This window comes from Solanum lycopersicum, chromosome 10, assembly GCF_036512215.1.
Source record: "Solanum lycopersicum chromosome 10, SLM_r2.1".
In the NCBI taxonomy this organism is placed as follows: Eukaryota; Viridiplantae; Streptophyta; class Magnoliopsida; order Solanales; family Solanaceae; genus Solanum; species Solanum lycopersicum.
The window spans coordinates 55,140,274-55,164,586 of record NC_090809.1 but is presented as its reverse complement, the minus strand read 5'-3'; the positions used below and the strand labels follow the sequence as shown (position 1 = coordinate 55,164,586).

General features: G+C 33.8%; 2 protein-coding genes and 2 pseudogenes across 2 annotated transcripts; 2 read left to right on the top strand and 2 right to left on the bottom strand.

The window, feature by feature from the left end:
* The first annotated feature begins 1,177 nt into the window (after positions 1-1,177).
* LOC138339031 (putative F-box protein At1g12855) lies at positions 1,178-4,125 on the top strand (annotated as a pseudogene).
* A 3,857-nt stretch (positions 4,126-7,982) lies between these two features.
* On the bottom strand, positions 7,983-9,092 carry LOC138338932 (putative receptor-like protein kinase At3g47110; annotated as a pseudogene).
* A 3,511-nt stretch (positions 9,093-12,603) lies between these two features.
* Positions 12,604-14,964, top strand: LOC112940082 (probable LRR receptor-like serine/threonine-protein kinase At3g47570). The gene is made up of 4 exons (XM_026027667.1): positions 12,604-12,796; positions 12,941-13,046; positions 14,626-14,702; positions 14,792-14,964. The coding sequence occupies exons 1-4, from the start codon at positions 12,604-12,606 to the stop codon at positions 14,962-14,964; spliced, it is 549 nt and encodes a 182-aa protein (XP_025883452.1).
* A 1,891-nt stretch (positions 14,965-16,855) lies between these two features.
* Positions 16,856-24,085, bottom strand: LOC112940184 (putative F-box protein At1g20795). Its single transcript, XM_026027963.2, is given in 5 exon segments — positions 16,856-17,143; positions 17,402-18,084; positions 18,086-18,408; positions 18,411-22,260; positions 23,739-24,085. Coding segments are annotated over 4 exon segments (1,326 nt in total). The 5' UTR covers positions 18,648-22,260; positions 23,739-24,085; the 3' UTR covers positions 16,856-17,060.
* Between the last annotated feature and the right edge of the window lie 228 nt (positions 24,086-24,313).

Genomic DNA, 24,313 nt, shown 5'->3' with positions numbered 1-24,313 from the left:
CATGCTTTAAAAACCTTGTCTATGCTGCCATTTTGCTGAGTGACTTAGATCAGGGGTCTAACAAGAAGAGACTATACATCTTAAGTAAGGATTATATATAATTTATCATTGCGGGATAACCCATTTTCCATTAAATATAAATAAAATAATTATTGTGAAACATAGGGTTCTAAACTTATCACTTTTAGCTTTAAACTTAAAAATCTGAAATAATTTTATCAGACTTTTAAGGGGATCATAAAGGCAGGTTTATCATGGTGACAATGTTCCAAAAAGGTTGTGATTTTCCTTATGGATTCCACAAGCCAGATCGCTTTGATGAAAGCAAGTGAAATTTGTAGAACAAGTTGGAATTTCAACAGTTTACTTATGGTTACCAATTTGTATTGATTTGAAGTAAGGTAATCAACCGCTAGGCCTATCTTTTTTAACTCATGTCTAGGAAAATACGGATATGGAATCAGTTGATGCTCTCCAGTTAGGGGATTGAATACACAGTAACACCTAATTCTCTCAAACTCAAAGAGAAGCAAACCATCACATGAAGCCAAAATCTCTACGCCATAACATAGCGTTGTCACAGATTGAGTGATAGGGTTAAGGGAGATTTTTGTGAATTCTCTGAGCAATCTCCCATCATGAATTAAATAGATGAGTTGTGAAGAAGTGACTTTTTGACGGTGGAATAAAGTTTCTGAAAATTCAGGATGATATATCATACCATAAAAATTCTTGGATAGAATTTACATTGAAAAACAAACCTCAAAGGCAAGCGGGAGATAATCTCTATCACCATAGCATCCGAAATTCCAATACTCTCTGATAGACTATTGTGTTCCTCTGCTCTGTTGCCGTTTCTCATGCTTTTAGTTCTTTCTATTCCCTTTTTTGAGTGTATTAAGAAAGACATAATTGTTTTACCACAAAACAAGTTGTTGTTAAATAGTATTAAACTTTATTTAGGAAATCTCCGAAACGATTCGGCAGATTCTGTCGAACAATCAATGAAACTAGATATATATGTGGACTTATAATAATTCATTCACATTAAGAAATGTTATGCAGGTTACATTTTTTGTATAAAAAAATTAGTGTAACAAAAATCATGATGCAATAAAAATATAGATTTTAACATGCCAAAATGACATTTAAGAGTATATCAATGATCCTAATCTCTAAATATATAATATGATGATATGATATGAGATGACATCATCTGATTGTCAGAAGATTATTACTATCAATATTTTCTTATATTTCTCCTTGTTGATTTTAAAAAAATGCATTTCCCTTTTATCATCTGTCCTATTACACTCATAAATCTATATCCTAAATAGCAAACTTGAGGGATTACTTTGTACAAGAAGTAAATAAAAGAAATTACAACATTATCTGCATAAGTCGGATTATTTATATATGACTTTTTTTTCTCCATATAGAACCAAAAGTACTTGTTTTGAGTTGACCTGAGTTGAAATTATGTTTTGATGATTGACAAAATATAAAAGAATGCCAGGTCCTTAGCAGGTCTAGCGGAGGAGTTGGTTTGCAGTAGTTCAAGTTACTACGATATATTTAGTGGCAACAAATTTTCCTTTCAACGACAATAGTGATACAATACAAAGTTTCAAGTTAGTCCTTTCGTCAATCTAGTCTCCTTTCCCAAATCTCTCTCGTGAGGCTCCCACTGAACATTTAGCAGTAATTGGGTTAACGTTATTGCATCAAACATCATTAAAGCCTTTAATGACATTTATATAAAGTGTTGGTGGTAGATACTCATATTTATTGTTGTTGCCATATATATTATAGTAACAATTATACTAGTACAGCTAAATCCTTTAGTTGTTTTGGTCAGCTGATGAAATATATATATGGTACATCCTAAATTATCAAATAGGACCAAATAGAATAAGTGTTTTTAGACAAAGTATATAAAATGTAAAGATATATATAGCACATTAACCTAACTCAACCCAAAAGCTATCTCTTGAAGAAAGGATTGTCCAAATCATATAAGCAATCACCCGTTCAATCCCCAACAAATGTGGGGCTCTTACTCACTCTAACACACAATCCCCCCTCAAAGGGATGCCCAAATGGGGATGAACTTGACTATCATACCATGTAAGGATATGGTACTCGGGTCATCTAACTTGACCTCAAAATCTAGATCATGAGAGGATGATTGTTTAAATTCATATAAGAAAACGTACCCCAACTACTGTGGGACCTAACCCACTCTAACGCCTTATGTCACGCTCAACAAGAGTGGAGCGGTAGCTCAATAATTTTAACCTTGTATTGACTTAAGTAATAATCCTCCCCACCAGGAGCTAGTTTTTGGTGTTGCAATTTCATATCTTTACATAATATAAGAGTCATATCTATTTGGACTTCTCATGAACACTATTATTGGTCTTGACCTTGGGCTTGGTCTTGGCGTGCGAAGGAGGGTGTTAGAGTTCCACATTTATTTGGAGAATGAACTAATAGTTTGCATATATGGAATTGAAGTGTCATATCCATACATAAACCAAATTCACAAATTGATTAAACACACTTATACATCAAAGCAGGTTATAATTAATTTGAACAACATATATAATTTATTGCTTGTTAATGTGAATGAATTATTATAAGTCCACATATATATATCTAGTTTCTTTGATTGTTCAACAAAATCTGCCGAATCGCTTCAAAGATTTCCCCAATAAAGTTTTACACTATTTAACAACAACTTGTTTTAGGGTAAAACATTTTATATCTTTCTTAATACACTCGAAAAAGGGAATGGAAAGAACTAAAAGAATGAGAAATGACAACAGAGCAGAGGAGCACAATAGTCTATCAGAGAGTATTGAAATGCCGGATGCTATGGTGATGGAGATTATCTCCCGCTTTCCTATGAAGTTTGTTTTTCAATGTAAAATTCTATCCAAGAATTTTAAAGGCATGATATCTCATCCTGAATTTTAAAAAACTTTATTCCACCGTCAAAAAGTCACTTCTTCACAACTCATCTATTTAATTCATGATGGGAGATTGCTGAGATAATTCCCAAAAATCTCCCTAAATCCTATCACTCAATCTGTGACAAGGCTATGTTATGGCGTAAGATTTTGGCTTCATGTGATGGTTTGCTTCTCCTTGAGTTTGTGAGAATTAGGTATTACTGTGTATTCAATCCTTTAACTAGAGAGCATTAACTGATTCTATATCCGAATTCTCCTAGACATGAGTTAAAAAAGATAGTCCTAGCGGTTGATTACCTTACTTCAAATCAATACCAATTGGTATCCATAAGTAACCTTGTGCAAAATTCCAACTTGTTCTACAAATTTCACTTGCTTTCATCAGAGCGATCTGACTTATGGCGTGAAATCCAATTGAGAACCAATACTTTCATATCCTTACCTTACGGTAGTCCACCTGTTCATTGGCACAATTCTTTGTATTTTCTTAAAAGTGACGGTAGTGTCCTAGCCCTTGATACAAAGAATAAAGAGGCTTTACTCATCGACCGTCCGGACTTTATTGATCTTTATGATATTAGCTATGGGAAAACTTTGACTAGTAGGGAAATGAATGGTAATGATATATGGCTAGGGAGGGCGCAAGGTTTACTTACCCTTGTATGCATTTTAAGAAAACACATAGTCATTGGGACTTTTGACAGAGCAAGCAGCCGTTGGGGGGTTTCCCACACTTTGGAAAAGTTTGTTTTAAGTCTGGATGACGATATTATCGGCTTTCCAATTTGGATTGACAGCAAAAAAGTGTCTTTTCTGGTACAACGTCCCCCAACACAGTATCATGATCTATACGAGTATGATACCAACATCAATGGGTACAAAAATGTTGCAGTCATGGACAAAGTTGATTATCCCATGTATTGCTTCCATCAAACATTAGCTTGTGTCCATAAGACGCTGTTCAGCAGATGTCTATTGCAGAAAGGTTGGATGACCTCAGAAGATTTATTCTCCAAGGTACCAGTTAGTTTGAGTTCAATTTTTAATTTTAGTTCTTGCGATATCCTAAATGTTGCTTAGGTCAGGATAGAAATTCCTTTCAAATTTATGTTTAAGACTCCTCAATCGAACCAACCGATATTTTCATAGAGATATTGTCTGCCTTCTTTGTTTGACTTCAGTTGCGTTTTGTAAATTCTTGGTCTCCTTTTTTACTTTAAACAAGTTTAAATTGTTTCTAATTCTTTTCAAATTTTGTATATAACTTTGTCCAGATACATCAGAAGAAGAAGTTTGAGGAGGAGGAGGAGGCGGAGAAGAAGAAGAAGAAGAAGAAGAAAAAGAAGAAGAAGAAGAAGAAGAAGAAGAAGAAGAAGAAGAAGAAGAAACATTGTAATAGACTTGGCTTTCTACCCTTCACTATCTTCAATCATGATTAGTTTCAATTCAAACATGACTTTATCAGTCATTTTTGGGAGATTGAGGGCATAGTTACATATTGTAATAGACGTGATTTTCTATATGCATTTTGTACAAAAACCTCTTCTTGTTTTTTTTTGCAACTGTCGCACATTTGAAGTGATGAACTACTATAAATGCAATATTTTAGCATTACCAGGAAGTTGTTTGGTTTATCTTCCGTTCAAAATTTGTTTTGTCAATCAAGCATCGTCAGATGTGTTGTTTTAATATTTTGTTTCAATTTTTTTTGAACAGGACTGGATTTACGTTAGTTCCATTCTTTTCATGGTCAAAAAACCACAGAGTGAACAAAACTTCAGGATTACTTAGTTGGATATACTTTCATCACAGCGATGAAATCCAACTGAGAACTGATTTCTATTTTTTATCATTTTGTAATCCGCCTGCTTATTGGTGTGATGCTCTTTATTGGCTTAGAAAATCATGAAAATAGAAGATGAAATAGCCAGAGTATATAATTTCCTGACATCTAAGTGTAATTTCTTTGAAAGTCAGTTCAAGCACCACAGGGATAGAAAAAGGTTAGTGAATGTCACTATTTACGGCTTAGATTGAGGAGGGCCTAAGAAGTATTAGAATATAACTATGATTACATCTGTTCTAAACATGGAGGGATTAATAAATATATATATGACAGGAGAATAATTCCCTATTCTTCCATCAAATTAATATTTTGGTTGTTCATTATTATTAAATGTATAACAGTGGTACTGTTTTTCTGTCCTACCATCATATATTTTGCTTATGCGTTACTAAGTTAACAAATTAAGAAGAATGTTATGTGGTTTTATATCACAGTGAATCATGCGTGTTTGACACTCATAGTTAAGATAATGAAGTGCATACCTACATCTATTATAATATTCATTCTCTGAAGTGCGGTCAAGCTACTCTTCTCATGTATCTCTTTCTCTGGCATGAACTGAAGCAGCAGCAAAGGAAGATGTTTGGAAAATTTGCCATTCAAAATTTGCTTTGTCAATCAAGCATCGTCATATGTGCTGTTTTTATTTTGTTCCAAATTTATTTATTAGTTGAATTCTTACTTCACTTTCCTATGGTCAAAAACCAAAAGAATTATAGTTACTCAATACACCTTCAGCCTTACTTAGCTTGATACTTTCATCGCAACGATGAAACCCAACTGAGAAGCAATTTCTGCTTTTTATCCTTTAGTAGTCCACCTTTTTGTTGTTGTGGAACCTTTTATTGACTCAGAAGTGATACAAAGAGAGAAGATGTTATACTCTTGACAGGTCAGGATTAGCTTCTAATTCTTCTCTAGATGACCAAAGAAAAGATTCAGGGAGTAATTAAAAACCGATTCTTTCTTTTCCATCCCAGTACCCTATTATTAGGAGGATTAATGGTATTCTCACTAACCGGTCTCTAGTGTAGACTCGAAACTTCATACCAATTAATGGTGGAGATGTTCAATTACTTGAGCATGCCTAACTTGTTTGAATTTTCTTTTCAGGGGTTCCCTATATGCATTGTGAATGTGAAAATAAACTTTATTTCTTTGGAGCAACTGTTGCATATTTCAAGTATTGATCATGATGCTCCAACTATGGGACAGGAATCCCTCACGTGCGTTAGGATATGGAAGAAAAATCACAACCTTTACATTCATGAATGAAACATATTATCTCATGTAGACGTTCAGAACTAATATCTGATGTTCCTAAAGTCAGACTAAATCCATAACGTAACAACAAATTTGACACTACCTTAGTTCTTCTGCATGCTAAAAATACTACAGGCATTTCAAGTTTTACATCAAATCCAAAGCTTTCCAAATAGACAGAATGTTAACATTCTTACCAAGTAGACAGAATTTAAACCATTTTAGATCAAATCCAATGCTTTCATTTGTAGCATGTGGCCTCAATCTCCCCTTTGTAGAAATTTTTGTCTTATCAGTGTCAATCTGAACATGCAACACCAATCTCAAGTATGCTATCCAAGAATTACATCTCTTCTTTCTTGATACTGCCCCAGTATTCTTGAAAAGTTGTTTTGTCTAGAATCTCCATAACTTCTCTGGCAATGTTGTTTCAACAAAGTCGTGGAGGCTAGAGCTTGCTTGGAACAAAGTGTCGTCTGTGGGTCTTCTTCTAGTGAATATCTCCAATACGAGAATCCCAAAACTATATATATCTCCTTTAACGGAGACCTTACTACCCATGCCAGTTTTTGCAACAAGAAAATTTAGCTTATAAATAAACCACTATTGTTAGAAGAGATTTCGTATCATAATTTTTGTTAACCTAGAATCATTACCTGGAGATGCATAGCTAAACTGAGCTGTGACATCTTCATCAACAATGAGTCTGTTATATTCTAGGTGTTTTGATGATCCTCACAAATGTAGAGTCTAACAAGGGAGCATATGTTTATTTGTGTGTCTTCATCAAAAATGGGAAAATATTATATTATTGGTGTTTTGATAATCCTCACAAATGTAGGGACCTGTTCTTCGACAGAGTTCTCTTTGTTAGATGCATACTAGGGTACAACTATAAAGTTCTCTCGTCCGTCATTGGTAGGTGAGGTGCAGACATACCGAACCAATCAGAATGGACGAGAGTGTTTGTCCAACGGGTAATAACTCTTCACGGTTGATATTTTCATCATGACAAACCCCATGTTAAAGTCATTCATCCAAATGAAGAATCCAACCAACAAGCCTTTTAGGAACTCTCAAATAACGCAGCAAGGGACCTGGTCCCGGGAAGTTTGCGAACAAGAAAAGACATTTGTCAAAAGGTTGTCAACTGATCCTACATCTATAAAGGACTCAGATCGTTTGTTGGTGCTAGAGTTCTAAATTAGTTATAGGTAACTGATTTAGTGGGCAATGTTGTAATGCCCAGAAAAATCTAAAATCATCTAGGGTTAAGTGTTTTAGTGGGCCATGTTGTATCCGCTTAGAAAAAGTCTAAGTTATCTAGGGGTAATAGCTTAGTGGGCAGTGTTCTATCTGTTAGACTCTTCAAGTAATAGGTAGATTATTTGGTCGTGAGATTAATAAATTTTTCTCATATTGGGTATAACTGGGTTCACTTTTGCTTATGAAAGATTAGTGAGCAGTTGAAAATCCTATGCAACAGGTCGTGGTTTTACTCCCTTGAGAAATGAGGTTTCCACGTAAAGTGCCCGTGTTGTGTTTTCCTTATTGTTTACTCTTCGGCACTGTTCTTGTTTTTTCAAGGGACCTGGTCTATTAACTGATAGTGGATGTCTATATTCTATCAGAGTCTCACCAAAACAGATCATCCCATGAGTTGTGAGATCTTCATCAAGAAGAATGTTCTGTGGTTTTATATCACAGTGAATCATGGGTGTTTGGCACTCATGGTAAAGATAATGAAGTGCAGAGTCCACATTTTATGATATTCATTCTCTGAAGTATCATGCTTGAGGGAAGTACATGCTTCTTCCGCGTCTTTTGATAAACACAAGATCGTAAATGCAGCTTTTGAATCCCACCACAAAACTAGGAATTCCGGTTTAAACTCAAATTCAATTGAGCCACAATAAATTCTGCAAGTTGCCAAAACCCTTGGGTATATTTCAAGTGAAATTGTTTACAGGAAAATCAAGCTCTAGCAATTTAGAAGCATTGGCCTAAGAGGACGGTTGGAACCAATGAATTGAAGTTCCAAGTGAGGTACTAGGAAATTAGGAAAGCAGTTGCCTAAATCGGATGTGAGATTACTAAGGACGACAAATTGTACAATGGAGGAGGGAACTTCCCGAATAAGCTATTTACTGACAACCCAAGAAGCCTCAACTCGGTCAATCAAGATAAAGAAGCTGCCACTTGTCCCTCTAGATTGTTGTACGATAAATACAACTCGTCTAAAGATGTAAGATTTCTAATAGAACCTGGAAAGAGTCATGTCAAGTTGTTATTTTTGAGAGAAAGTTTTACTAACTTTTTTAAAGATCCAACTTGGTAAGGAATATGTCCCACAAGAGTGTCGTGGTCCAGGACAAGGTTCTTGAGGTTAACTTAATGTGATAGATTGACTGGAACTTCCCCTGTCAGATAGTTGAAACTCAAATTCAAGTTTTGAAGTCTTTACGGACTGCTGAGTTGTTGAGGAATTTTTTCATGGAAGGCATTTTTCTGTGAGGTCAAGCACATTAAGAAAAGAGAGATTTCCTAGATGAGTTGAGATCATACCTGCCAGCCTTATCCCTTCGAGATTCAACTGGATGACTCTTTTGTGTCTCTAATCACATTTTACTCCAACCCACTGACAGAAACAAACAGAATCATTCCAAGAGGCGAAAACTCTTGATGGATCCTCACTTATTTGGGACTTGATCCAAGTAAGGCAAGCAACCGGATGACTCTTCCGTGTCTCAGACCACATTTTACTCCAGTCCACTGACAGAAACAAACAGAATTATTCCAAGAGGTGAAAACTCTTGATGGATCCTCACCTATTTGGGACTTGAATCCAAGTAAGGCAAGTTTATCAGTTTCATTAGAGCAAGAAAAGTAGAAGATGCCGCCTGTTGGAGAGAAAAAGAGAATAGAAACACAGTATGGATAGCCGGAAAGGTGTGGAAGTTAAAACTTGCTGTGAAAGTTTCCATTGTGCAAAATGGCAAAAACCAATATATAATAAATATATTCAAAAATCAATGATATCCAATATCTAAAGTGTAATCTTAAAGATTCTTAATTAGTACTAAATTGATTTTAATTTTAGTTTATGAGTTAAAATTTGATATGAATTTGTCAAATTTTTATAATTTTATATAGATATTATGTTTTGATTAAAAAATAATTAAGTTAATTAAATTCATAGATTACAAACTTAATACACTTATATCATCAATTAAACTTTTGTCCTACCACCACAATCAATATTACATTTCTAAACAAACTTCATTTGATATGACTCATCGCAATTATAATATATTTTTGTTAGAAAAGGAACTCAACATTTTTTTATATTTTGTGGAACTGTATTTTTAAAATTGTACTTGAAAAATAAAAAAACATGATAAAAATAATATTATGACATTTGAGTGATGAGTAATATAAATTCTGAATGAGAAAGGGAGGAATAAACTATGGATCAAATAACTAAAATAATCAACTAAAATTAAAGCAAAGAAAGTTAATATAATTTCATGAGTAAAATAACCAAAATATAATATTGTATTCATTCCTTTTTTTCTTAACATGGGTTGTAATCCTCCCTTCTTTCTTTTGGAGAAAACTCCATTAAAAAAATTAAATTCAAACAAAGAAAGTGAAGCTGAATAGACAATGAATATCACATCACTCAACATGCCAAATCTCATAAATATATTTTTTACTTATATTGGGTTATGATGGTTTTTATCAAAATTCAATACTTAATTAGCTTTATACACAAATAACTCACATGAATCTGCATGTGAAAATTCAATAAATTTGACCTACTATTGACAAAATATAATAATAATAATAATAATAAAAGAAAAACACAGACAATGAATTGTGCTAACCAAAAAAATCATGTCAGAACGAAATGTGACTTACCCCATTTGTATTGGCACAACTCAAAGGATAGTTCTATGCAATCGACGAAGCATCTCATCAATTGATTTTCCCTATAACAAAAAAAAAACCATCTCATAAGCTATTGACAAAAAATTACAACTTTTATTTTTCATCAGAGATTAAAATCTTAAACATCATAAACTATATTATAAGTAAGTGTAAGAAACGAAATAAAAAATAACTTAAAATAACATGCACAATGCAGCATCCAAAAGAAAAATATTTCAATGCTCTCTATCAAACTCATAATAAAATAGAATGTAAAAAGCAAGAAGAAATACATATATGAAATGAAAAGACAAGGATCATAGTAGGGAATGTAAAGAAACAACAGTTTCTTTAGAAGATTATTAATGAATAGTTATCTTTTTAATTTATTTATTTCATGTAAAAATATATATTTTAAGTACAATATGATATGATTATTATTTAATATTTTGTTAATTAATTATTTTTATTTAATATAAGGATAAAATGGTAATCCAACATTGTATTTTGATGCTTCCCACTTATAATAATATATGATAAATTATACTTATGAATTTAGCACTTTTGATTTATGATAATCACGTTTTTTAAACTGCATTCATGTTACAATTATGGCGTGCTCCATTGGGCTTCTAGTACTATTGAACTCATCCATGGTCAATCTCTTCATATACTTCGCCTTATTTATAAAAAAAAATGCTTAACGTTATAACTCATTTTAACTCGAGGTCAAACAATGTATAACATATTAGTGAATTAGGACTCCTATTTTGCTAAAGTAATGCTAATTATGGATAAAAGTTCTAATTATCCTAAAGGGAAGACACACACACTTTAAAACCAGTTAAAAACGATTAGCCGATCAAAACTTTGGTTAATTAATTAAAAAAGGAGCAAATTTAACAGGAACATGTTTTAAATATTTGTGATATGTATCTTGAAACTAGAATCCCTCATATTTTGCGACAAAGTAGAAAAAATAACCTTATATGTTTCTAGGTAAGAGTTCTAATTATCCTAAAAGGAAGACGCACATACTTTAAAATTCATTAAAAATGATTTGCTGGCCAAAACTTAGGTTAATTAATTAAAAAGCAAAAAGAGCAAATTTGAAAGGAGTATGTTATAAATACTAGTGATATGTATCTTGAAAATAATATCTGCAATCTTTCGCAACAAATCAGAAAAGTCATAAAATCACAGTAGACCAAGGAACCTATCCTAACAAATTAACTTATCCATCTTTAGTAAAATTTCATGTCCCCTTTTTTGGAATGGTTTAAAACTTTCAACAAAAGTTGCACATTTCATAAACAAAAAAAGATTTTTAGTATGGGGTTTTAGTTTTTTTTTTTTAAAAAAAAAAACTTAATTGATCTAATCTAGGTGAATTTGATCTATTTTTTAAAACGGTATGTCAAAAACATGAAAATTTCCCAAGACCCAACATAACTAATATGTTAAAGACTATAGTCGATAGTCTTAAAAAAGTAAAAAGGGCAAAGAACAAATAAGTGTCATATAACACAAATTAAGAATATCGGCAAGAACACAAACATAATAAAGTAAAGACAAAGAGAAACGAAAGGAGTAGATTTCCAGATTTCCTTGCTACTTTGCCATGTCTATTTGCATGAGCTTTTGAGAAGCGGGAGATACAACGTTGAAGAGAGGATTCGAGCTTTCAAATCTAGCAATGGTGTTGAGTCTTGAAATGAGACTTCTTGCACGGAAAAGTCTTTTATGAAAGACTCCAACTAGCATCGAAAGTGTTCATGTAAATAAAGAGAGAGCAAGGAAGTTAATTAGATGATTCAACTTTAAATGATACTCCCTCCGTCCGGTATTGTTTGTCATGGTTTCTATTTTTAGAGTCAAACTATAAAAACATTTACTAACATTTTAAGCTATATTTTTTCATCATATTAATATGCAAAAATTGCAATTTATAGTACTTTTTATATAGTTTTAGAATATCTAAATTTTTTTGTTAAAAATATCGAATTAATGTGATCTTATTTAACTTTGAAAATTAGTCAAATTTACTTTCAAAAAGCGCAACATGACAAACAATTTCGGACGGAGGGAGTAGTGCATAAATGAAATATAGAGGTAAGTAAATATGCCATCCAAAACACAAAAATGTGCAAATGCCTATCAAGATATGGCTCACGCAATTGGTAACTTTAAACCAAACTTAAACAGCCAAGCCACCATTCATGTCTTTTAAGCACAAAATTATTAGTCAAGTTCAACAGGTTTAAGCTAAAAAAACATTACTTTTCATTCCCTGATCCTTCCACATTTTACCCAGCCATCACTAAATAATTTAGAAGGAGACTTACACATAAAGCTCTACTAACTAATGGATTACGAACATCAATCTTCTCTTTGGTCATTTAGTTAGTAGAGCTTTATGTGTAATTCTCCTTCTAAGTCTCCAACAGGCGGCATCTTCTACTTTTCTTGCTCTAATGAAACTGATAAACTTGCCTTACTTGGATTCAAGTCCCAAATAAGTGAGGATCCATCAAGAGTTTTCGCCTCTTGGAATAATTCTGTTTGTTTCTGTCAGTGGAGTGGAGTAAAATGTGGTCTGAGACACGGAAGAGTCATCCGGTTGCTTGCCTTACTTGGATCAAGTCCCAAATAAGTGAGAATCCATCAAGAGTTTTCGCCTCTTGGAATGATTCTGTTTGTTTCTGTCAGTGGGTTGGAGTAAAATGTGATCTGAGACACGAAAGAGTCATCCAGTTGAATCTCGAAGGGATAAGGCTGGCAGGTATGATCTCAACTCATCTAGGAAATCTCTCTTTTCTTAATTCGCTAGACCTCGCACAAAATGCCTTCCAAGGAAAAATTCCTCAACAACTCAGCAGACTGTGAAGACTTCAAAACTTGAATTTGAGTTTCAACTATCTGACAGGGGAAATTCCAGTTAATCTATCACATTGTGTTAACCTCCAGAACCTTGTCCTGGACCACGACACTCTTGTGGAACAGATTCCTTACCAAGTTGAATCTTTAAAGAAGTTAGTAAAACTTTCTCTCAGAAATAACAACTTCACATGACTCTTTCCAGTTCTATTAGAAATCTTACATCTTTAGACGAGTTGTATTTATCGTACAACAATCTAGAGGGACAAGTGGCAGCTTCTTTATCTTGATTGACCGAGTTGAGGCTTCTTGGGTTGTCAGTAAATAGCTTATTCGGGAAGTTCCCTCCTCCGTTGTACAATTTGTCATCCTTGGTAATCTCACATCCGATTTAGGCAACTGCTTTCCTAATTTCCTAGTACTTCACTTGGTGAACTTCAATTCATTGGTTCCATACCGTCCTCTTAGGCCAATGCTTCTAAATTGCTAGAGCTTGATTTTCCTGTAAACAATTTCACTTGAAATATACCCAAGGGTTTTGGCAACTTGCGAAATTTATTGTGGCTCAATTGAATTTGAGTTTAAACCGGAATTCCTAGTTTTGTGGTGGGATTCAAAAGCTGCATTTACAATCTTGTGTTTATCAAAAGACGTGGAAGAAAAATGTACTTCCCTCAAGCATGATACTTCAGAGAATGAATATCATAAAATGTGGCCTCTACACTTCATTATCTTTACCATGAGTGCCAAACACCCATGATTCACTGTGATATAAAACCACAGAACATTCTTCTTGATGAAGATCTCACAGCTCATGGGATGATCTTTTTGGTGAGACTCTGATAGAATATAGACGTCCACTATCAGTTAATAGACCAGGTCCCTTGACACAACAAGAACAGTGCCGAAGAGTAAACAATAAGGAGAACACAACATGGACACTTTACATGGAAACCTCATTTCTCAAGGGAGTAAAACCACAACCTGTTGCATAGGATTTTCAACTGCTCACTAATCTTTCATAAGCAAAAGTGCACCCAGTTACACCCAATATGAGAAAAATTTATTAATCTCACGACCAAATAATCTACCTATTACTTGAAGAGTCTAACAGATACAACACTGCCCACTAAGCTATTACCCTTAGATAACTTAGACTTTTTCTAAGCGGATACAACGCCCACTAAAACACTTAACTCTAGATGATTTTAGATTTTTCTGGGCATTACAACATTGCCCACTAAATCAGTTACCTATAACTAATTTAGAATTGTAGCACCAATAAACTATCTGAGTCCTTTATAGATATAGGATCAGTTGGCAGCCTTTTGACAACTGTCTTTTCTTGTTCGCAAACTTCCCGGGACCAGGTCCCTTGCTGCGTTATTTGAGAGTTCCTAAAAGTCTTGTTGGTTGGCTACTTCTCTTGGATGAATGACTTTAACATGGGGTTTGTCATGATGAAAATATCAACCATGAAGAGTTATTACCCGTTGGATAAACACTCTGGTCCATTCTGATTAGTTCGGTATGTTGGCACCTCACCTACCAATGACAGACGAGACAACTTTACAGTTGTACCCCAGTATGCATCTAACGAAGAAAACTCTGTCGAAGACCAGGTCCCTACATTTGTGAGGATTATCAAAACACCAAGAATATAATATTTTCCCATTTTTGATGAAGACACACAAATAAACATTTGCTCCCTTGTTAGACTCTGCATTTGTGAAGATCATCAAAACACCTAGAATATAACAGACTCATTGTTGATGAAGATCTCACAGCTCAGTTTAGCTATGCATCTCCAGGTAATGATTCTAGGTTAACAAAAACTATGATACGAAATCTCTTCTAACAATAGTGGTTTATTTATAAGCTAAAAATTTTCTTGTTGCAGAAATTGGCATGGGTAGTAAGGTCTCCATTAAAGGAGATATGTATAGTTTTGGGATTCTCGTATTGGAGATATTCACTAGAAGAAGACCCACAGACGACACTTTGTTCCAAGCAAGCTCTAGCCTCCACGACTTAGTTGAAACAGCATTGCCAGAGAAGTTATGGAGATTCTAGACAAAACAACTTTTCAAGAATACTGGGGCACTATCAAGAAAGAAGAGATGGAATTCTTGGTTAGCTACTTGAGATTGGTGTTGCATGTTCAGATGGACACTGATAAGATAAAAATTTCTACAAAGGGGAGATTGAGGCCACATGCTACAAATGAAAGCATTGGATATGATCTAAAATGGTTTAAATTCTGTCTACTTGGTAAGAATTATAACATTCTGTATATTTGGAAAGCTTTGAATTTGATGTAAAACTTGAAATGCCTGTAGTATTTTCAGCATGCACAAGATCTAAGGTAATGTCAGATTTGTTGTTACGTAATGGATTTAGTCTGACTTTAGGAACATCAGATATTAGTTCTGAACGTCTACATCAGATAATATGTTTCATTCATGAATGTAAAGGTTGTGATTTTTCTTCCATATTCTAGACGCACGTGAGGAATTCCTGTCCCATAGTTGGAGCATCATGATCAATACTTGAAATATGCAGCAGTTGCCCCAAAGAAATAAAGTTTATTTTCACATTCACAATGCATATAGGGAAACCCTGAAAAAAAATTCAAACAAGTTAGGCATGCTCAAGTAATTGAACATCTCCACCATTAATTGGTATGAAGTTTCGAGTCTACACTAGAGACCGGTTAGTGAGAATACCATTAATCCTCCTAATTATAGGGTACTGGGATGGAAAAGAAAAAATCGGTTTTTTACTACTCCCTGAATCTTTTCTTTGGTCATCTAGAGAAGAATTAGAAGCTAATCCTGACCTGTCAAGAGTATAGCATCTTCTCTCTTTGTATCACTTCTGAGTCAATAAAGAGTTCCACAACAACAAAAAGGTGGACTACTACAGGATAAAAAACAGAAATTGCTTCTCAGATGGGTTTCATCGTTGCGATGAAAGTATCAAGCTAAGTAAGCCTGAAGGTGTATTGAGTAACTATAAATCTTTTGGTTTTTGACCATAGGAAAGTGAAGTAAGAATTCAACTAATAAATAAATTTGGAACAAAATAAAAACAGCACATATGACGATGCTTGATTGACAAAGCAAATTTTGAATGGCAAATTTGCCAAACATCTTCCTTTGCTGCTGCTTCAGTTCATGCCAGAGAAGGAGATACATGAGAAGAGTAGCTTGACCGCACTTCAGAGAATGAATATTATAATAGATGTAGGTATGCACTTCATTATCTTAACTATGAGTGTCAAACACGCATGATTCACTGTGATATAAAACCATATAACATTCTTCTTAATTTGACAACTTAGTAATGCATAAGCAAAATATATGATGGTAGGACAGAAAAACAGTACCACTGTTATACATTTAATAATAATGAACAGCCAAAATATTAATTTGATGGAAGAATAGGGAATTATTCTCCTGTCATATACATATTTATTAATCCCTCAATGTTTAGAACAGATGTAATCTTAGTTATATTCTAATACTTCTTAGGCCCTCCTCAATCGAAGCCGTAAATAGTGACATTCACTAACCTTTTTCTATCCCTGTGGTGCTTGAACTGACTTTCAAAGAAATTACACTTAGATGTCAGGAAATTATATACTCTGGCTATTTCATCTTCTATTTTCATGATTTTCTAAGCCAATAAAGAGCATCACACCAATAAGCAGGCGGACTACAAAATGATAAAAAATAGAAATCAGTTCTCAGTTGGATTTCATCGCTGTGATGAAAGTATATCCAACTAAGTAATCCTGAAGTTTTGTTCACTCTGTGGTTTTTTGACCATGAAAAGAATGGAACTAACGTAAATCCAGTCCTGTTCAAAAAAAATTGAAACAAAATATTAAAACAGCACATATGACGATGCTTGATTGACAAAACAAATTTTGAATAGAAGATACGCCAAACATCTTCCTGGTAATGCTAAAATATTTCATTTATAGGAGTTCATCACTTCAAATGTGCAGCAGTTGCAAAAAAAAACAAGAAGAGGTTTTTGTTCAAAATGCATATAGAAAATCACGTCTAATACAATATGTAACTATGCCCTCAATCTCCCAAAAGTCATGTTTGAATAGAAACTAATCATGATTGAAGATAGTGAAGGGCAGAAAGCCAAGTCTATTACAATGTTTCTTCTTCTTCTTCTTCTTCTTCTTCTTCTTCTCTTCCTCCTCCTCCTCCTCCAACTTCTTCTTCTGATGTATCTGGACAAAGTTATAAACAAAATTTGAAAAGAATTAGAAACAATTTAAACTTGTTTAAAGTAAAAAAGGAGACCAAGAATTTACAAAATGCCACTGAAGTCAAACAAAGAAGACAGACAATATCTCTATGAAAATATCAGTTGGTTCAATTGAGAAGTCTTAAACATAAATTTGAAAGGAATTTCTATCCTGACCTGAAGCAGCATTTAGGATATCGCAAGAACTAAAATAAAAAATTGAACTCAAACTAACTGGTACCTTGGAGAATAAATCTTCTGAGGTCATCCAACCTTTCTGCAATAGACAACTGCTGAGCAATGGTTACAATATTGGAGGGCGTCATATGGAAACAAGCTAATGTTTGATGGAAGCAATACATGGGATAATCAACTTTGTCCATGACTGCAACATTTTTGTACCCATTGATGTTGGTATCATACTCGTATAGATCATGATACTGTGTTGGGGGACGTTGTACCAGAAAAGACACTTTTTTGTTGTCAATCCAAACTAGAAAGACGATAATATCATCATCCGGACTTAAAACAAACTTTTCCAAAGTGTGGAAAACCCCCCAACGGCTGCTTGCTCTGTCAAAAATCCCATTTACTATGTGTTTTCTTAAAATGCATACAAAGGTAAGTAAACCTTGCGCCCTCCCTAGCCATATATCATTACCATTCATTTCCCTACTAGTGAAAGTTTTCCCATAGCTAATATCATAAAGATCAATAAAGTCCGAACGGTCGATGAGTAAAGCCTCTTCATTCTTTGTATCAAGGGCTAGGACACTACCGTCACTTCTAAGAAAATACAAAAAATTGTGCCAATGAACAGGTGGACTACCGTAAGGTAAGGATATGAAAGTATTGGTTCTCGATTGGATTTCACGCCACAAGTCAGATCGCTTTGAAAGCAAGTGAAATTTGTAGAACAAGTTAATTTTGCACAAGGTTACTTATGTATACCAATTGGTATTGATTTGAAGTAGGGTAATCAACAGCTAGGCCTATCTTTTTTAACTCATGTCTAGGAGAATTCGGATATGGAATCAGTTGATGCTCTCCAGTTAAGGGATTGAATATGCAGTAACACCTAATTCTCTCAAACTCAAGGATAAGCAAATCATCACATGAAGCTAAAATCTCTACGCCATAACATAGCCTTGTCACAGATTGAGTGATAGGATTTAGGGAGATTTTTGGGAATTCTCTCAGCAATCTCCCATCATGAATTAAATAGATGAGTTGTGAAGACGTGACTTTTTTTGACGGTGGAATAAAGTTTTTGAAAATTCAAGAAGAGATATCATGCCTTTAAAATTTTTGGATAGAATTTTACATTGAAAAACAAACTTCAAAGGCAAGCGGGAGATAATCTCCATCACCATAGCATCCGGCATTTCAATACTCTCTGATAGACTATTGTGTTCCTCTGCTCTGTTGTCATTTCTCATTCTTTTAGTTCTTTCTATTCCCTTTTTCGAGTGTATTAAGAAAAACATAAAATGTTTTACCCTAAAACAAGTTGTTGTTAAATAGTGTAAAACTTTATTGGGGAAATCTCCGAAGCGATTCGACAGATTTTGTTGAACAATCAATGAAACTAGATATATATGTGGACTTATAATAATTCATTCACATTAAGAAACAATAAATGATATATGTTGTTCAACTTAATTATAACCTGCTTAAGATTATAAGTGTGTTTAATCAATTTGTGAATTTGGTTTATGTATGGATATGACACTTCAATTCCATATATGCAAACTATTAGTTCATTCTCCAAAAAATGTGGAACTCTAACACCCGCCTTCACACGCCAAGACCAAGCCCAAGGTCAAGCCCAATAATAGTGAAAATGAGAGGTCCAAATAGATATGACTCTTATATTATGTAAAGATATGAAACTGCAACACCAAAAACTAGCTCCTGGTGGGGAGGATTATTACTTAAGTCCATACAAGGTTCATCCTTATTTGAGCTACCGCTCCACGCTGGTTGAGCGTGAAACAAGGCGTTAGAGTGGGTTAGGTCCCACAGTAATTGGGGTACGTTTTCTTATATGAATTTAAACAATCATCCTCTCGTGATCTAGATTTTGAGATCAAGTTAGCTGACCCGAGTACCATAACCTTACATGGTATGATAGTCAAGTTCATCCCAATTTGGGCATCCCTTTGAGAGGGGATGGTGTGTTAGAGTGAGTAAGAGCCCCACATTAGTTGGGGATTGAACGGGTGGTTGCTTATATGATCTGGACAATCCTTTCTTCAAGAGCTAGCTTTTGGGTTGAGTTAGGTTAATGTGCTATATATATCTTTACATTTTATATACTCTATCTAAAAACACTTATTCTATTTGGTCCTATTTGATAATTTAGGATGTACCATATATATATTTCATCAGCTGACCAGAACAAATAAAGGATTTAGTTGTACTAGTATAATTGTTACTATAATATATATAGAAACAACAATAAATATGAGTATCTACCACCAACACTTTACATAAATGTCGTTAAAGGCTTTAATGATGTTTGATGCAATAACGTTAACCCAATTACTGCTAAATGTTCAGTGGGAGCCTCAAGCGAGAGATTTGGGAAAGGAGACCACATTGACGAAAGGACTAACTTGAAACTTTGTATTGTATCACTATTGTCGTTGAAAGGAAAATTTGTTGCCACTAAATATATCGTAGTAACTTGAACTACTGCAAACTAACTCCTCCGCTAGATCTGCTAAGGACCTGGCTTTCTTTTATATTTTGTCAATCATCAAAACATAATTTCAACTCAGGTCCACTCAAAACAAGTACTTTTGGTTCTATATGGAGAAAAAAAGGTCATATATAAATAATCCGACTTACGCAGATAATGTTGTAATTTCTTTTATTTACTTTCTGTACAAAGTAATCCCTCAAGTTTGCTATTTAGGATATAGATTTATGAGTGTAATAGGACAAATGGTAAAAGGGAAATGCATTTTTTAAAATCAACAAGGAGAAATATAAGAAAATATTGATAGTCATAATCTTCTGACAATCAGATGATGTCATCTCATATCATATCATCATATTATATATTTAGAGATTAGGATCATTGATATACTCTTAAATATCATTTTGGCATGTTAAAATCTATATTTTTATTGCATCATGATTTTTGTTACACAAATTTTTTTATACAAAAAATGTAACTTGCATAACATTTCTTAATGTGAATGAATTATTGTAAGTCCACATATATATCTAGTTTCATTGATTGTTCAACAGAATCTGCCGAATCGTTTCGGAGATTTCCTTAATAAAGTTTAATACTATTTAACAACAACTTGTTTTTGGGGTAAAACATTTTATGTCTTTCTTAATACACTCAAAAAAGGGAATAGAAGGAACTAAAAGCATGAGAAACGGCAACAGAGCAGAGGAACACAATAGTCTATCAGAGAGTATTGAAATTTCGGATGCTATGGTGATGGAGATTATCTCCGGCTTGCCTTTGAGGTTTGTTTTTCAAAGTAAATTCTATCCAAGAATTTTTAAGGTATGATATCTCATCCTGAATTTTCAAAAACTTTATTCCACCGTCAAAAAGTCACTTCTTCACAACTCATCTATTTAATTCATGATGGGAGATTGCTGAGAGAATTCCCAAAAATCTCCCTAAATGCTATCACTCAATCTGTGACAAGGCTATGTTATGGCGTAGATATTTTGGCTTTATGTGATGGTTTGCTTATCCTTGAGTTTGAGAGAATTAGGTGTTACTGCGTATTCAATTCCCTAACTGGAGAGCATCAACTGATTCCATATCCGAATTCTCCTAGACATGAGTTAAAAAAGATAGGCCTAGTGGTTGATTACCTTACTTCAAATCAATACAAATAGGTAACCATAAGTAACCTAGTTGAAAATTCCATTTTGTTATACAAATTTCACTTGCTTTCATCAAAGTGATCTGGCTTGTGGAATCCAGAAGGAAAATCACAACCTTTTTGGAACATTGTCACCATGACCATTTAATCCTGCCTTTATGATCCCCTTAAAAGTCTGATAGAATTTTTCAGATTTTTAAGTTTAAAACTAAAGTGATAAGTTTAGAACCCTATGTTTGACGATAATTATTTTATTTATATGTAATGGAAAATGGGTTATCCCGCAATGATAAATTATATATACTCCTTACTTAAGACATATAGTCTCTTCTTGTTAGACCCCTGATCTAAGTCACTCAGCAAAATGGCAGCATAGACAAGGTTTTTAAAGCATGTTGACCTTGTCACTTGTATAAGCCAACGAAACAAACAAGCAAGGGTAAGGTGGCGACGGACTATTGACTAAGCTAAGGTGTGCACAATGGCACCAAGGACTGATTCCATAGTGGCAAGTGAGGATCAAGGACTTGAGGGAAAGGAAACTTGGTGAGGACTTGTCAAGATGAAGGCTAAACAATGTCATGTGAGCATGGCATTGGTATTCAAATAAAGTACAAGGACAAACGACAAGCAAAGCTAAGGAAGCAATGCAAAGATCAACAGTGTTCTCAGTAACCCACCAACGTGCACCCTAACCTACCTACCGATTAATGGTGGAGATGTTCAACCACTTAATCATGCCTAACTTGTTTGAAGTTTCTTTCCCAGGGTTACCTATATGAATTTTTATGTGGATATAAAATTTATATTTGGGGCAACTGCTGCATTTTTCAAGTATTGATCATGATGCTCCAACTTTGGGACAAGAATACCTAACCTGTGTCTAGAACACAACCTTTTAGGAACATTCTTACCATGACCATATGATCTTGCCTTATGATCCCCTAACACATCTGATTCTTTACATTCATGAATTAAACTTATTATCTGATGTAGACGTTCAGAACTAATATCTGATGTTTCTAAAGTCAGACTAAATCCATTAAGTAACAAGAAATCTGACACCGCCTTAGTTCTTCTGCATGCTGAAAACACTACAGGCATTTCAAGTTTTACATCAAATCCAAAGCTTACCAAATAGACAGAGTGTAACATTCTTACCAAGTAGACAGAATTCAAACCATTTTAGATCAAATCCAATGCTTTCATCTGTAACCTGTGGCCTCAATCTCACCTAATCCTAAAGGGAAGACACACATACTTTAAAATTTGTTTAAAATGATTAACTGGCGAAAACTTATGTTACTTAGTTAAAAAGTAGCAAATTTAAAAGGAATATGTTAAAAATACTTGATAAAATACTTGTGATATATATCTTGAAAATAAGATATCTCTCAGAAAAGTAATAAAGCCAAAGTAGATTAAAGAAACCTTCATCCAAGTGGTTGAAAACTTATACATCTTTAGTAAAAGTTTGCGTCTCTTTTTTTTTTGGAATGGTTTTAAAACTTTCAACAAAACTTGCTCATTAGACATTTCACAACCAAAAGCTTTTCGTGATTTAGACAACTTATTTTTTTCTTAAAAAAACATAATGGATCTAATCAAGGTGTAACTAATCTATTTTTTAAAACAATTTGCAAAAAAAAATAATTCACGAAACCCAACATAACTAATCTGTTAAAAGACTAAAGTAGCTTAGTCTAACAAAAGTAGAGAGGGCAAAGGGGAATAAGTGTCATATAATACAAAGTCAACATATCAATAAGAGCACAAACATAATAAAGTAATGACTAAAAAGAGAAAAGAAAGGAGTAGTTCTCCAGATTTCTTTGCTAATTTTCCATGTCCATTTTGCATGAGCTTTTGAGAAGTGGGAGACACAAAACAGAAGAGAGATGCACGCTTTGAAATGAGACTTCTTGCACGGTAAAAGTCTTTTATGAAGACTCCAATTAGCTTCTAAAGTGTTCATGTAAAGGAGAGAATAAATAAATTAGTAAAACAATACACCTTTATATGATAGTGAATAATTCAAATATGTTATCAAATATAGAGCTAAGTAAAGTCGTAAAATGAATATGTTATCCAAAACACGAATATGTGCAACAGTCGCAATTGGTAACTTTAAGCCTAACTCAAAACAGCCAAGCCACCATTCATGTATTTTGAACATAAAATTAACACTCAAGTTCAACAGGTTTAAGCTAAAAAAAACATTACTTTTCAATCCATGATCCTCGACATTTTACACCGCCCTCACTTAATGACTTAGAAGGGAACTTATACATACAACTCTACTATCTAATGGATTCGGAAAAAAAAATTAAAATCTATATTTTTTGTGTGCGTAGAGATAATATAGGATCATGGTTTTTCTCACACAAATTTTTTTAAAAAAAAGTGTAACATGCATAATATTTCTAACTAAGCAAGAACAACACTCATCTCTTTTTAACATACTTCTACAAATGAATACATGAGCTGCAAAAACTTTATCATATAAACATTTAACTTGGAGCGAGTGAAGATTTAATCACGAAACGAACTCATTTCTTATTAACAACGGCTAAAACATGAAAGGAATATGGCAAGCTCGAACAAGAAGTAAAGAACCGAGTATATTTTGTTGTCACATATAATTAAAGCTAAGCAAGAAACATTAATAGCAAGTCATGATATTTCTTAAGATAAAAGAATTAAAAATTTAATCGTCACCTGTTGCGGGGCAGTGAACGAGAGAGTGATTCCGACGCCTACATGAAGTTCCTCCCCAAAACTTTCTTTAGACGAGCATAAAACAGTGGTTTCAGGTGTGGGGCAAAACGCGTCCACAAAAATGAGCAAGACCTGTTTTTTATCTTCTGATTTTGCAACTTTTGGCTGAATTCATAAGAGATTTCAAAAGTATTTTTAAATTCTTGTTGATCGAATTAAAAAAAAGAGAGTTGTGGATGAAGGAGAGACAAGGGGGATAGTGCCTGACCAAAACAGAAATGGGGATCTCTGTCATTCGTTGAAATTGCTGGAGATAGGATGAGTTATTTGCTGGTTCAGAAAATAGAATAGGGTTTGTGAGCTGTTTTGGGCTATTTTTTTTAAACATATTTTGATATAAAATATGGGCTGAAAGCTTGATGGCAGAATTTCTTTGATTAAAAAAAAAGATTTTGGGCTTTTAACTCAATAACAGGATGAGTATAAAAGTACAAAAATTACATTCAAAATATTTTTATTTATACAAAAGAAATATTCTATGTAAAAGTTGGATTTCAATACAACTGTTATAGTCA